The sequence below is a fragment of the Chroicocephalus ridibundus genome, chromosome 7 (genome assembly GCF_963924245.1).
Source record: "Chroicocephalus ridibundus chromosome 7, bChrRid1.1, whole genome shotgun sequence".
Lineage (NCBI taxonomy): Eukaryota > Metazoa > Chordata > Aves > Charadriiformes > Laridae > Chroicocephalus > Chroicocephalus ridibundus.
The window spans coordinates 58,743,182-58,755,678 of NC_086290.1; the positions used below are offsets into that span (position 1 = coordinate 58,743,182).

General features: G+C 49.0%; 1 protein-coding gene across 1 annotated transcript in view; it reads right to left on the bottom strand.

Annotated features, from left to right (window-relative positions):
* Positions 1 to 3,217: 3,217 nt before the first annotated feature.
* Positions 3,218 to 12,497, bottom strand: part of MYBBP1A (MYB binding protein 1a) — a 62,097-nt gene continuing 52,817 nt past the window's right edge. The window contains exons 25-27 of the mRNA XM_063342023.1: positions 7,459 to 7,560; positions 6,152 to 6,276; positions 3,218 to 4,173 (exon numbers count right to left, since the gene is read on the bottom strand). Coding sequence (XP_063198093.1) covers positions 3,639 to 4,173; positions 6,152 to 6,276; positions 7,459 to 7,560 — 762 coding nt within the window. The 3' untranslated portion in view covers positions 3,218 to 3,638. The remainder of the gene's footprint in view (positions 4,174 to 6,151; positions 6,277 to 7,458; positions 7,561 to 12,497) is intronic.

The window sequence follows — 12,497 nt, forward strand, 5'->3', positions numbered from 1 at the left end:
ATTTAATTGGCAGACGAGTTGTTACCAAAGCACAGCTCACACAAGGCCTTGCAGCTTTCCTGTCCCTTTTCCCCTTGACCGCTCTGCAAGCGCTGATGCCTAAACACACACAAGCACGGTAGCCTCCATGCTGGCAAGGCAAAGGTCAAAGTCAACTCTCCAGCTTGGCAGCTGGCACTACCCAGTTGCCATCCCTCTGTCGGAAACATCGGCTGGTATGGCTTCGGCCTCGCGCTTTGCCCTTCGCTGCTCTCTCCCCAGAATGATGGTGACAAACTGATCCGCACGACCTCTCACCCTCTGTGACCCTGGCAGATACCCCGGAGCGGCTCAGCTAGCCTCCGTGGCCCCAGCTCACACTCACGTGGGCAAGGACTCACCCAGCAGCAGTGGCCACGGCAGGAGCGTGGCGGCTCTGGGGCCCTGGGCAGGTGCGCTCCCTGGACAGGAGAAGGTTCCCTTTGTCACCTGAGCTGCCTGGGGAGAGCTCTCTCACCCAGCTCACTCCAGTCACCAGCTAAGTCAAAACCTGCTACTGAAACCAGTCCTGTATTGGCTGCAGCAATCTAGAAAGAGTAGATACACAAAATGACGCCTATTCCTAGTCAGAGCACTGGCCCTCCCATGTGCAGGGGCAGTGGGCTTCAGCCTGTTGTGGCAGCTCTGCCAAGAGCACCATGAAAGGCTCTTTCTAGAACACCGTTACTTTCACTGGGACCTTCTGCCATCCCACAGCTTGGCTGTGATTGCATCTGAGCCTGCAAGTGATGGAGAGCTCAACCGCTCCTTAAAACACCTCAGCATGCTCTGCAGGGCAGAAACCACACCAGCTGAGGGGGGGAACACTCATAGACAAGGCTTCACCCCTGAAATCTCAGAGGGTCAGAAGCCCCTGTTGTGAGGCCACAGTACCTGCTCTGCCCATCACCTGCCAGGCCCAGGAGCACGTTCCCACAGAAGAGGGAGGTGGCATCATCCAAACTGGAGAGCCTGGTGCGGCACGGCCCTGGCACTGCTCCAGGCTCTGGATGTGGGCAGCAGGCTCAGCTCCCACCACACAATCAAGCTGCTGCCCTGCTGCACGGCCCAGTGGACTCTTAACGCTGCCTTCCCACTCCCAACACAGCCACGAACCTGTCCACTCGCCATGCTTCCCACCCACCACACCTGCATGCTGTCTCTCCCCTAGCTCTGCAGGGGCAGTGGTACAAAGTCGCAGGATGTCCTATTTGCAGGCACAGAAAGAAAGAAATCAATCTTTAGTGAAGACAGTGTTCAGATTTGAAACTCCTGCTCCCCTTCAGAGCATCTCCGCATCATTAAACACAGATGGCCCTGACCTACTGGCCTCTTGTATGCTGCATTTGCATAATATACGAAAAGTCATCACTCAGGAGACAACTGGAGAAGCTTAGCTGGGCTTGAGGTTTTAACGAGGCAATGAACCATCTTTCAGCATTAAATGACAGAGGCAGGGCAGCATCCCCAGTGCCAACAATCCCCTTTGAAGCGGAGGTGCCCTTTTTCTTGGAGACAAGATTGGCGACAATAACTGCCAATACCTCCTGACTGGGAACAAAGACTTCCAGCTCTTCTGCAGGCTGCAACAGCAGCCATTCCACTCAAGACCCTACAACCACCTTCAGATTAATAAGTGGCTTGGGAGAAAGAGTCCATCAGGACAGGTCCGACCCCGAATCGCTCAGTTAAGTGTGGGAGCACCACAGAGACATGCAAGCACCACCTGCGTCACCGAAGGTCTGATCTGCATTGTCCTGGGCACCTACCCGCAGCCTAAGCCTCCGCCCTGCTTGGGGACCAGGGACTTCTGCAAACACTGCTGAGGCTGGAGGCCAACAACCAGCAAGCGTGGGCAAAAAAATCTTCCCTTCAACACTAAGGGACCTTGGCAACCTTGCAGAGCTCCCCTTCACCTCCTGCCCCAATTTGTGCCACTACCTGAAGGACATTTGACTTGCAGAGCCCAGCTCTGGTCTGCCTGCTCCTCCTCATCCAGGATGCACAAGGGCTGCATCCTCCAAGGCAAGGACAGCGCTCCTCAGTCCTCCCTCCACTGCCAGAAGCTGTCAGCTGTGAAGGCAGAAAGCAAAAGGCAGGGAAAAGAAGGACATTCTCTGCTGAAGCCTGCCAGCAGGTGGGCACAGTAACTCCACCCCTCACCTGCTGGCAGCAGGAGCCAGCGCACTCCTCGGGATGCGCAGCAGACCTTGCAGGATCACCGCTGTGACATGGAAATGAGAAGAGGGCTGCACCTACTCAGGGGGCTGCAATTGAACGTGTCTGCGTTGCTGCCAGCAGCTGTCTCCCAGGGAGTTTCATGCCATTCGAGAAAAGATTCATTGCAAAGGCAGATAAATAGCCACAGGCAAACACAGCCCTTTGCAGCTCTTCTCTCACTCCCTCCAAAAGCAACATGACATTTCCAGTGCCCTTATCTATGTCTGGTGGTACCAACCCACATGCAGGACAAGGGCCAAAGACCCAGCAGGAACAGCCCTGCTCCAGAACCCCTCACTCTGCCAGCAGCCACCTGCTTCTGACAGGAGCCAGCACCAAACTCTCTGCAGGAAGGAGAGCACCTGAGCCTTCACGGAGCCTCCCTCCAGCGCTGGGACAGGAGTCAGGGACAGCCACCAACCCACACCTTCCGGTCTCCAGGAGCAAAGGTGGTCAGCAGGTGGGGGTGAGGAAAGGAGGGAAGAGGCTTCAGGGGCAACATGAGTAGAGTTTCAAGCACTTTGAGATTCAGCCTTCAACAAGAACCAGGTACCCAACTCATCGAAGAACCTGGCCCTGGCCTCTCCAAAGGGGTGATGGCATTCTGGCATTCAGGAGCTTGGGGATAAATAAGCAGATGCCAATTCCAAGCAGTCACCTTCATAGACCGGTGTAAGCCTGCTGGTAAGAGGTGCCTTGCACGGCTGCACAGAGCCTGCTGGCCTGGCAGACTAGGGAATCAACCGACCATTTCAATTGTTTCACTGTTTTATGTCCCTTGCGCCATCACAGAGGCCATCACCTCGCCTGCACCCAGCAGCAAAAAAGCAAGAAAGCCAGATCATGGTAGTTACTGAGGACACCTGAGTGGCCAAATCGGATATATTTGTCCCCAGAACATCCATGTGCAAGCCCACTTAACTCCAGGCATTTAAGAGAGTCGGCATCTCGCAGACTGAAAAAGCTGTGAGTACTGCTGGGCCTGGGCAGGACAGAAATGTGCCTGTAGGGGTTATGTCTGAACTTCCCACAGGGCTTGACCACACGAGTCAGTAGTGCCAGCACGCCTACCGCAACTGCCCAAGAGATCCAAACAAGCATCTCACTTCTGCCTTGGGATATCATGAAGACAGGAGCCTGTGCTCCCAAGCACAAGTTGTTTGGCACTGCCAGAGAAGAGAATGTGGGCACCTACCAGATCCTGGAGGGTATGCGACCTCCTAGAGCCCCCTGTGCTCTAGCTGAGCTTTCCACACAAGTCAGACCCACAGCTTTAGACCTCAGTATCATGGAAGGTTTATTTGAAGTCAGGGAGGACATAAAAACTATAGTTATAAAAGACATTAAAACAGTCCTTTGAGCCACGCTAGCCATGCCAAGCCTGGGTGAGTCCATGGAGTTTACTCCTGCAGCACTGTTTTCTTCTCTTTTTTCTTCTTGACTTTGCCCTGCTTCTGCTGGTTGGCATTGCCCTGCTTCTGCTGGGTCTGCTGGCTGACACTCCACTTGGTTTTCTTTGCAGCTGGAACCTGCTTGGCTTCATTGCCTGCATCACCTTTTCTTTTTCTGCTCATATTCACCTTCTTCTTCTTCTTTTTCTTCTTGTCAGCCACAGCATCTCCTCCACTAACAGCTTCCTCCCTACTGCCCTCCATTGCCACCCCGTTCTCCCTGACCCCTCTGTTCTGATTCTTGCATTTGCTACCAGCCACAAAGCCTTTCTTCTGCTTGGGGGTTTCTGTTCCCATGGGCTGCTCCTCCTCTGGGGCTGCTGATTGTTCATCTTCACTAGCTACTGGTGCTACCCCATTCTCCTGGATGCCCTTCTTGCGATTCTTGCGTTTCTTCGTCTCTGGCAGGAAGCCCTTCTTTTTCCGCTTAAGTGTCTCTGTTTCCTGCACAGGCTTATTGGCTGTCTTCTCTTTCTTGGGCTTCCTGCAGACAGAACATCAAAAATCAAGACCAACTTAGTTTACAGGCGGGGAGCAGTGTGATCCATGCTACAGGCAGTCCATGAACAGGCCGAAGCACAAGAAAGGTACAGGAAGCACAGGCATGCTGCAGAGATGAGCGTTAGTCCTGGAGGTAGTCCTCAGTCTGCACAGCAACTGGTTAAATGAACAGCAGGAACTGGACCAGGACTCAAGAAGGCACTTGGAGACTTGAGGAGGAATACCCGTTCCACAGACCAGACGCTGTACTTACCACCTTCTTGAGTACATCCACTTGTGGCCCCATGCAAGGCTACTGAGACCACTGCCTGTCTGTCCAACGTGACAGCCCCAGCAAGGCTTTCACTGTGCTAACAATGAGGTCTTCCAGCAAGAACCCCCGGCAGACCATTCCAGTCTCATCTAGGCGGCCTTTGTGTGCAAGCAAGACAGCCACCACTGCTGCTATTCTCCAACAGAGTCAGTTGGCAACTTCGCCACGACCCAATCTAAGCTGCTCTGCACCAGCTCACTTCCCATAGCAGAGTCCTGAAAAGGAACCAGGCTCTAATTACACAGCCTGCTTTTCAACGCGAAGCTTTTTGGAGAATTTTTCAAGTCACGTCTCTTCAGGATGGAAAAACGCTATCCAGACAACCTGATGTTAGCACTTGGCCCTCAGCACCTTCATCAGGGTCCTGTGCACAAACCACACCTGCTGTAGGCTTGTTCCAACTCACCTGCACAAAGATCTCTTGGTGTCATAGTAAGATGGCACCAACAGTGACAGCAGGCTGCACCCCTAAACCCCAATCCCTTCCTCAGACAGCACGCACAAGCTCAGCTTTTCCTACCTCAGCAATGCCCTCCCAGCCACAGTCTCTACCAGCTCCTAAACTAGGTCCTACCCTTCTGCCAGCCCTGGCAGTACGATGCCAGGGGACCTGTGTGAGACTGGGAAAGGGCCTGGGGCTGTGTCTAAGGCTGGGTGAGGACACTGTGCCCTGCAAACCTGCTCAAGGCATTAGAAGGGGCCACAACAACAGCTTCAGCTGCCTCGTATGATTCCTCCCTGCCTGTGAGCCCTCTCACCATAAGCCACATGCAAACGTGTCCCTCAGAGCCTCTTGCTGGGCTGAGATACCACAAACCAGGCCACTCACACAGTGGGATCTCAGCTCCCAGTCATTAGAAGAGCACCCAGCATTCCCTAATGCTGGGTGTTACACTAAATACTGTCAGCAGGAAGGGGAAACAGAAGTTCTGATTGCAAGCTAGTGACAGAAAGGAGAAAGAGATCCTACACTCTTCTTTGCCCTGGAGCAGAAGTCAAATCCAACTGCCACTTAACACAGGAGCACTAAAGCATAAACCCTGAATGCTCCCCAGCTTTCAGAGCTGCAAGGCAACAACCCCAAGCATCAGGCTGGGGATCCAGACACTAAGGAGCCAAAAATCACCGGAGAAGATTCAAGGTCCCGGCATGTACTCTCAGGTATCCAGTCACTTCCCAGGACAGCTACTCGCTCCCTCCAGCCTCACATTTGCAGAATCAATCCACAGTGACATGCAAAGGGCTTAGTGACTCCTCCTAGCCTAGAAATTCCTCTGCAACTTTGGCAATGGCTCCTAAACCAGGCCACTACTTGGGACCGCTGACAGCAGACACTCTATCCTTGGGTGCTCAGCTGTCTTACCTCTACTGGCAAGACATGATCAGACGTGCCTTACTATCCCTTCCCATCAAGGACCAATCCTAAGGATATAAGCACTTGGAACAATGAGACTAGAATTGTTCAAAAGCAAAACAACAAGCGTTTCAACCTCACCAACCCAGGAGCTCCATTTAACTCAAAACTCCAGCCTGAGCTCAGTGCCTTGACTTCCTCTCTCTTCCTACCTCCCCACATCAATGAAGACAAGTAGGACAGGCAGTCAGTCCCCCAGGCAAGCCAAGAAGCCAGAGTGCCAAGCATACATACGTATAATTCAGACAGGACATGACGTTCCAGTAGAGAGACTCAAGACGCGCTGAATTCCCAATGCGTTTTGGCCAGTCCGCTGCTACCAGCACTTTGTCCAACTCCGTCAACTTAACAGGCAGGTTCTGCAAGAGGCAAGTACAAACAGACAATCTGCAGAGTGAAGGCAGAAGCAACGCTCACAGCAACAGGGTACAGGCCATCCTTGGCATAAGACTGTGGCAGGAATAACCAATCCTGCCCAGCTTCTCCCTGAGCCATTGCCCTGAGCTCATTTGCAACATCACTTCAATTTGGGGGCAAAAACTGGTGAGTCACACCACGCCATTAGGTACAGGGTTTGCTTGAAAAACTGAGTCTCTAGCATGAGAGGCATGAGTCTAACAGCTAGACTTGTAGTGGTATAAAAGGGACTGAAAGGTCCTTCAGTCCTCTTTACTTTTCAGTCCATAGCTGGGAGCAGGGGAAAGAAGACGCATGACTATGTACCTATCTAAAAGAAAAGCAGAATTTTCAGTCTGATTTCTAAAGGACGCAATCATGCTGCCTCTGGCTGCCTCTACAGCTTCTGTAACCCACTGGATAATTTCAGTAAAGCCAGACAGAAAGGGGTGTCTCAAAGGCTATTCAGTTCCTATAAAGGTCTTGGAAATAATCTCTCTCCTCCACCCACTTTCCTATTAGGTCTTCACAAAGAAACAGGCTGTGGTGTGAGCTCAGCACTTATCAGTAGGAAACTGGGTTTCAGCAATTCTCCTGCTTCTGTTATTTTGCTCCAGTAAATAAGACCATGTTGGAGACTTATTTTGTCACCTATAGAAAAATCTTCTCGTGTTCAAAAAGGACATTTTTCATTAGGGAAAACAAAGCCCCAGAACAAAGCTTCACTCCCGCTCACAAAGCTTCTGAGTAGGTCTCAGTTTCCAGAAACTAAAATCTCTGGAGTTCAGTGAAGGGGACAGAGCAATCATCTGGGACAAAACTCAGCTCATCCTCACTGTATCCCAGCCTGTATTTCTGCTGATAAGAAAGAAGATGCCACATGTATTTGTGGAATACTGCACAAGTTCTTCAACAAGCTCTTAGAGATCAGTTCACAAGAGCTATGGATCACTGCTTCAGACAGGAGGGCCCTTCTGTCCTCAAATCCAGCTAGGCATTCCCTCCAGAGGTACCTTTGGTAAGAAATGAGGTGGGATGTATCGATGGAGCAGTCAACAAGGTAAAATCCAAGCGTGACACTTAAGAGAGGCCTTGGTGGTATTCAGAAGAACAGCCATTTGCCACACATCAGGTCACGCACTCACCTGTGCCGCCACAGTTTTGAGGAGGAAGTTCAGCAGCTCCAAGGTCTTGCCAACTTTCTCTTTCTCAGACTTCAGCGTACAGTTGCCAACCATTTTCAAACTCTGCACGTTAAATGGGGAGATGGAGAAGGAACACATGTTAAATGGGGAAACAACTCTTCTCAGGAGAAGGCATAAACCGAGTAACAATCGGCAGGATCAGCCTGACACCAAAATAACTCTGGAATACAAAACTCACCAAACTGGAAATGCTCAGGAGGGTACATGGTGGAAGCTGCTGATGCCCAGATTAATTAAGAAACAACTAGACAAAATCAGAGCAAGCATACCACAATGGCACAACTCAGCTGCTCTCCCTAGTTTTTAAGCTGGAGACATGTTGTTGCCTCCTGGAAAAAAAGAGGAAAGACAGTATCTGCCCCCACCCTGGAAAGGCCAGGAGACTGCCAGACAACAGACTCACCTGAGGGACAACAGCTACTCAGCTGCAGAAGCTGGGATTTACACATAAAGCGCTAATGCAAAAATCCATTAACACTTACACCTAGGAAATCCCAGTTGCCAGCACTAGAACAGGGCTTGTCAATCAAGCTTAAATTCACTGAAATGACTGAGAGTAAAATCTCATCTCTTTGTGTTCCCTTTATGTGCTGCAGGGTTTCTGAGACACTGAAATGTCTGGCTTAGAGGAAAGTCACTCCAAAGATAGGTCAAATAAAAGCCAGTGTTATTTACAAGTGGAGAAGGGCAGAAAATAGCCATAAAAAGGCAGCTGGATCAAAGAGGTGGCCCAGGGGCTCAGGGGTACTGATCCTCTGCCTGCAGCTGGTCCTCACAGCCCTGCTTACACGGTAGTTTTCTTCCCCGCTGTATTTCTCTGTGATGCACACAGCAAGCCCCACAGCTTGCATGGATTACACTAATATGAGATAGGACTTGCAGGGACGAGTTTATTGTAGACAGCGGCGTGCCTCATCACAGCCTATTTCTCTAGAGGAGGCTGCACTTGTAGCCAAGCCCACCTTTGCCTGGAGTTCGAACACGCCAGCCCAGCCAAAGGGCCAGATCCACCCCGGGCTCAGCATCTTTGGTGCCTCAGGCAACGTGCATCGCTGATAGGTCTCGGCACCAAACCTGCACCCAGCAGTGGAAGGCCGTAGCTCTCCAGGAGATGCAACCTCTCCCTTTAGACCATCTATTGCTTTTGCTCCATTCAGACTAGAAGTAATTTTAAGGACTCTGAGCAAAACTGTTCTCCATCTATATCAGCATAAAGCTGGCAAACGAAGTAAAAATCCTTGCAGACACTGAGAGAAAGATAGACATTTATTGCCCAAAGCAAGCTTTTTCAGTAATGACACCCACAACAGAAAAATAGGGATGGCCAGCAAGAGTCTCAGGAACACTTTCAGCAGAAAAAGTGGGGAGACAGGATAACATATCTGCAGGAACAGCAGCCTTCAAGTAGAATTATTTACTATCTATACAGGACTCCACGCTTTGGGAGTACCTTTTTTAAATAATAAAGATACGGTTATTTCCTGACCTGGATGGTCCATTCAAGCCCTGTATTAGAAAGCCACTGTGTTCTGCTGGCTTTAATTCATGCCGCAATTCCATCTGACTATAAATAACTTGCTAATTACTCTCTCCTGATATAGATAGATGCACTGCAACTCTATTCCAGAGCTGTCATTAACCTACCAGGTCAAACAATTCAGCAGCTCTAAAGTCTCTCAGGTAAAATGAGAAACAAATATAGGGTGTGTGATTCAAAAAAAAAAAAAAACAAAAACAAAAAAAACAAACAAACTAAAAACTTCACAAGTAGCATGTAACACCCCACGGGGCCATGCACACGCCATTTATGAGGCTCACCACAATAAATAATAATAATGATAATAATAATAATCAGCAAATCAATTATGAAAACAAAACAGCCTGATTTGCATAAAAATTTTCTTTGCAATTTAAAGAACAAGATATTGACAGGCTAACAGTCATTACTTGTGGTTAAAGCAGCTTTCAGAGAGGCTATGAAGTTGAGATCCCAATTTCGCTAAGTTGCGTACAAGTTCACAGAGAGAGAAAATCAGTACGGGCTGTCAGCTCTTCAGGACAAGAGGAACCAGGGCAGAAATGTGAGAAGGAGCCACAGTAAAGTCAACTGTCATTTCATCTTGTTAATATATAAACATTACGGAATTAAGGAGGTGTTAAAAATAAATTGCATTTTCTCTTCACCGTGGATGAGTGATGTAGATGACTGCATTTAAATCGTGCTGGCTTGACTCTGTCTGTTCTTGCTGCCATCTCTGCTTCCCAGAATTGCCCTGATGTTTTGAAGGGTTTGAAATAAATCCTACTGAAGTCAACAGAGATATTTGATAGCTCTGAACAACACCTGGGCGGTTGATTTTCAGAAGTCTGCAAGCAGTTTTCAAGTCTTTGGGAAACTGGGACACGCATTTAGTTTGGGGTGCCCAACCAAATTCATGCAGACCTGTAGAACCAAAAGCTGGAGATGGAAGATATCACTGGTCTAGCGACATCAGAGCTGCGAGACTAAGCATCTATATTAAAAGCAGTGTTTTGCATGAGTCTGGAAACACAAACACAGTTCCACCAGCATAAATAGCCAGAAGTAATCCAGTACAATTTAGGTGCTCTGCAAATAAATAGCTCCCTACTGAAATGGATCACTTTTAAACAGCTCTCAAAGACCAGGAAGGAACGAGGAAGAGGGAGAGGGTGGGTGAAGAAGCCAAAGGAGCAGCAAAGAAACACCAGATAATTAATTCCTACAGAACGCATAATTTTCTCTAGTCTGGAAGCAGAATGGATTTGCTTTAAGGAAGCTGGATTCAGATAAAGTCTTACAATTTCCTCAATACGAGTCTTTTCCCTTTCCTTTCTGCTACAAAGGGTGTAAAAGAAGTTTTCTCCAAAGAGCACAAAATCGCCAGCACCTCTATATGTAGTATGGTTGAGACCATCAAAGCCTCCTTAAAGACTTGACTCCAATTCCTGCTCAGCTGACTATCACTAATTATCCTGATCTCATCACCACTGCCTCGGAGTACTTGCCCATTACGCATTCCAGGAGATGGTATCTTCTGTCAGGCATTGCTTCACTCCCCTCCTCCCACAGCAGGGAGCTACACAGCCGAGCATCTGCGTCACTGGGATTTGTGTTAGCAAGCGACATCAACATGAACATGCTGCGCTCTGGTTACATAAAAGAAGCTGACTTTGGACTGGGGCTTGGTGAGCCTTGGGGAACTGCTCCCAAGCGATGAAATCCCAAGTCTATTCAATGGAAACTGGGTCCAAACCTCAAAAGTGGCTTTCCCAAACATTTGTCGTAACTTCTTGCTATGTAAGGTACCAACCACTGTCTGCACGTTATGGGTTCGCACAGCAGATTGCCCTAGTCCCTCACTCAGCTATCTGAAAGACTAAATTAGCACTGCCACCCCAATTGTGTAGGTCAATCATTTTACAGGCCTACCGTGATTTCATTTGGGGAATGTATAAAATACAATCATAACATTAAAGCAAAAGCTATTGTGTAACACATGGCAAACTGCAACTCATGGCAAACATGCCTTAAAAAGAGAAGTAGCATTTCAGTCATCTGCAGCATCCTTAGGAGAGCCTCAAACACTGATCAGATCGCAAAATACTTGCACAAGGTTGGCAAGTATCTCCCTTTTAAATTAGCAAGACTGAGGCACAAAGCAGTGGTTTTGCTCCCAGCTATGCTACAGGTCAGTGGTGGAGGGTTAAGCGAAAACCCAGAAGAACTTGTCTAACCACCTGTTCTGTGATTCTCTGCCATGTGGTGTTCAAAAAGGTATCCAACTCTCCCTTCCCCTGCCCTCGGAAAGCAGTACCAACTTAAGAGTCGCATAACCCGATCACTCAATACTAGAAGCAGAGGGACCACGTGGCTTATATTCAACAGCCACGCTTGCATCACTTGCTGATTATGTTGGGGTTTTTCCCATTTTCTGCTTTTCTTACTCTGTTCCTTCAGTAACAGCCAGTCCCACTTACAGGAAATCTCGGTCCCAGTTCCAGCTCAGTAATACCTGCAGTGGTTAATCATGCCTGTGCATCTGACCCGTTAGGAGGTCTGGGCCGATCATTTTCCAAAAGGAAAAAATATGGAGGCAGTTGTCACAGCTGGAAGCCCCATCTCATCTCAAGCCAATACAGCAACACAGTTCCTGCCTCACCCTACATGGATTCAGCTGGCAGAGATGGTTTTGTCTTGTTATGTCAAACAGGCTGCTTCCAAAAGCCTCTGGCTGGTTTTGGTGGATGGATCCAAAGTTCTCTGCTTCTAGGATTTCTAAAAGAACAGCAGGTCCCCAGCATCTCAACCAATCAGTGTTTTTTCTTATATTCCTAATTCCTGCATCACACATGGAGGTATCCCAGCTACTGCAGGATCCAACCTTCCTCTCTCATTGCACTTCACAGCATTTCTTCATCTTCACAAAGTATAAACCAAGTTTGTTAGGGCACAGCAGGTGAATACCTGCGGTAATTCAGTCATACAAGCAGGACAGAGGGCTGGCAGCTAGCTAACCACACAGCTCCATGCCTCAGTTCCCCAGGTACAATTTTAGCCTAAGCCCAAAACTCCACTGAAACTTGCAATACAGCAAAAAGTGGTGCACGTGCATCTAGAGCCAAAGTCAGCGCTCCAGCCACTGCCCAGCTTTCCCTGCAGGGGAGATGGTAAAATGCTGTTATACGGAGCCAGGCAATGTTTCTGGAAGTCTCCACATTCACACCCACCTGCAATCTCAGCCTGTCTGTACCTCTTCCCCTTTCACAGGTACCACAGTGGGGGACAGACTTAGCCCAGACTTACAAGACACAGCAGTATCTCAAGAGTACAGAGAAGATTTCTCCTACCAACAGACAAGCACATTTCCTAGCTGGGAGTTTGAACACCACTTAATATTCATGCATTCCCAGCACGTCTTTCAGCCTATTTCATTGTTCAAAACAAACAGCCCTACCCC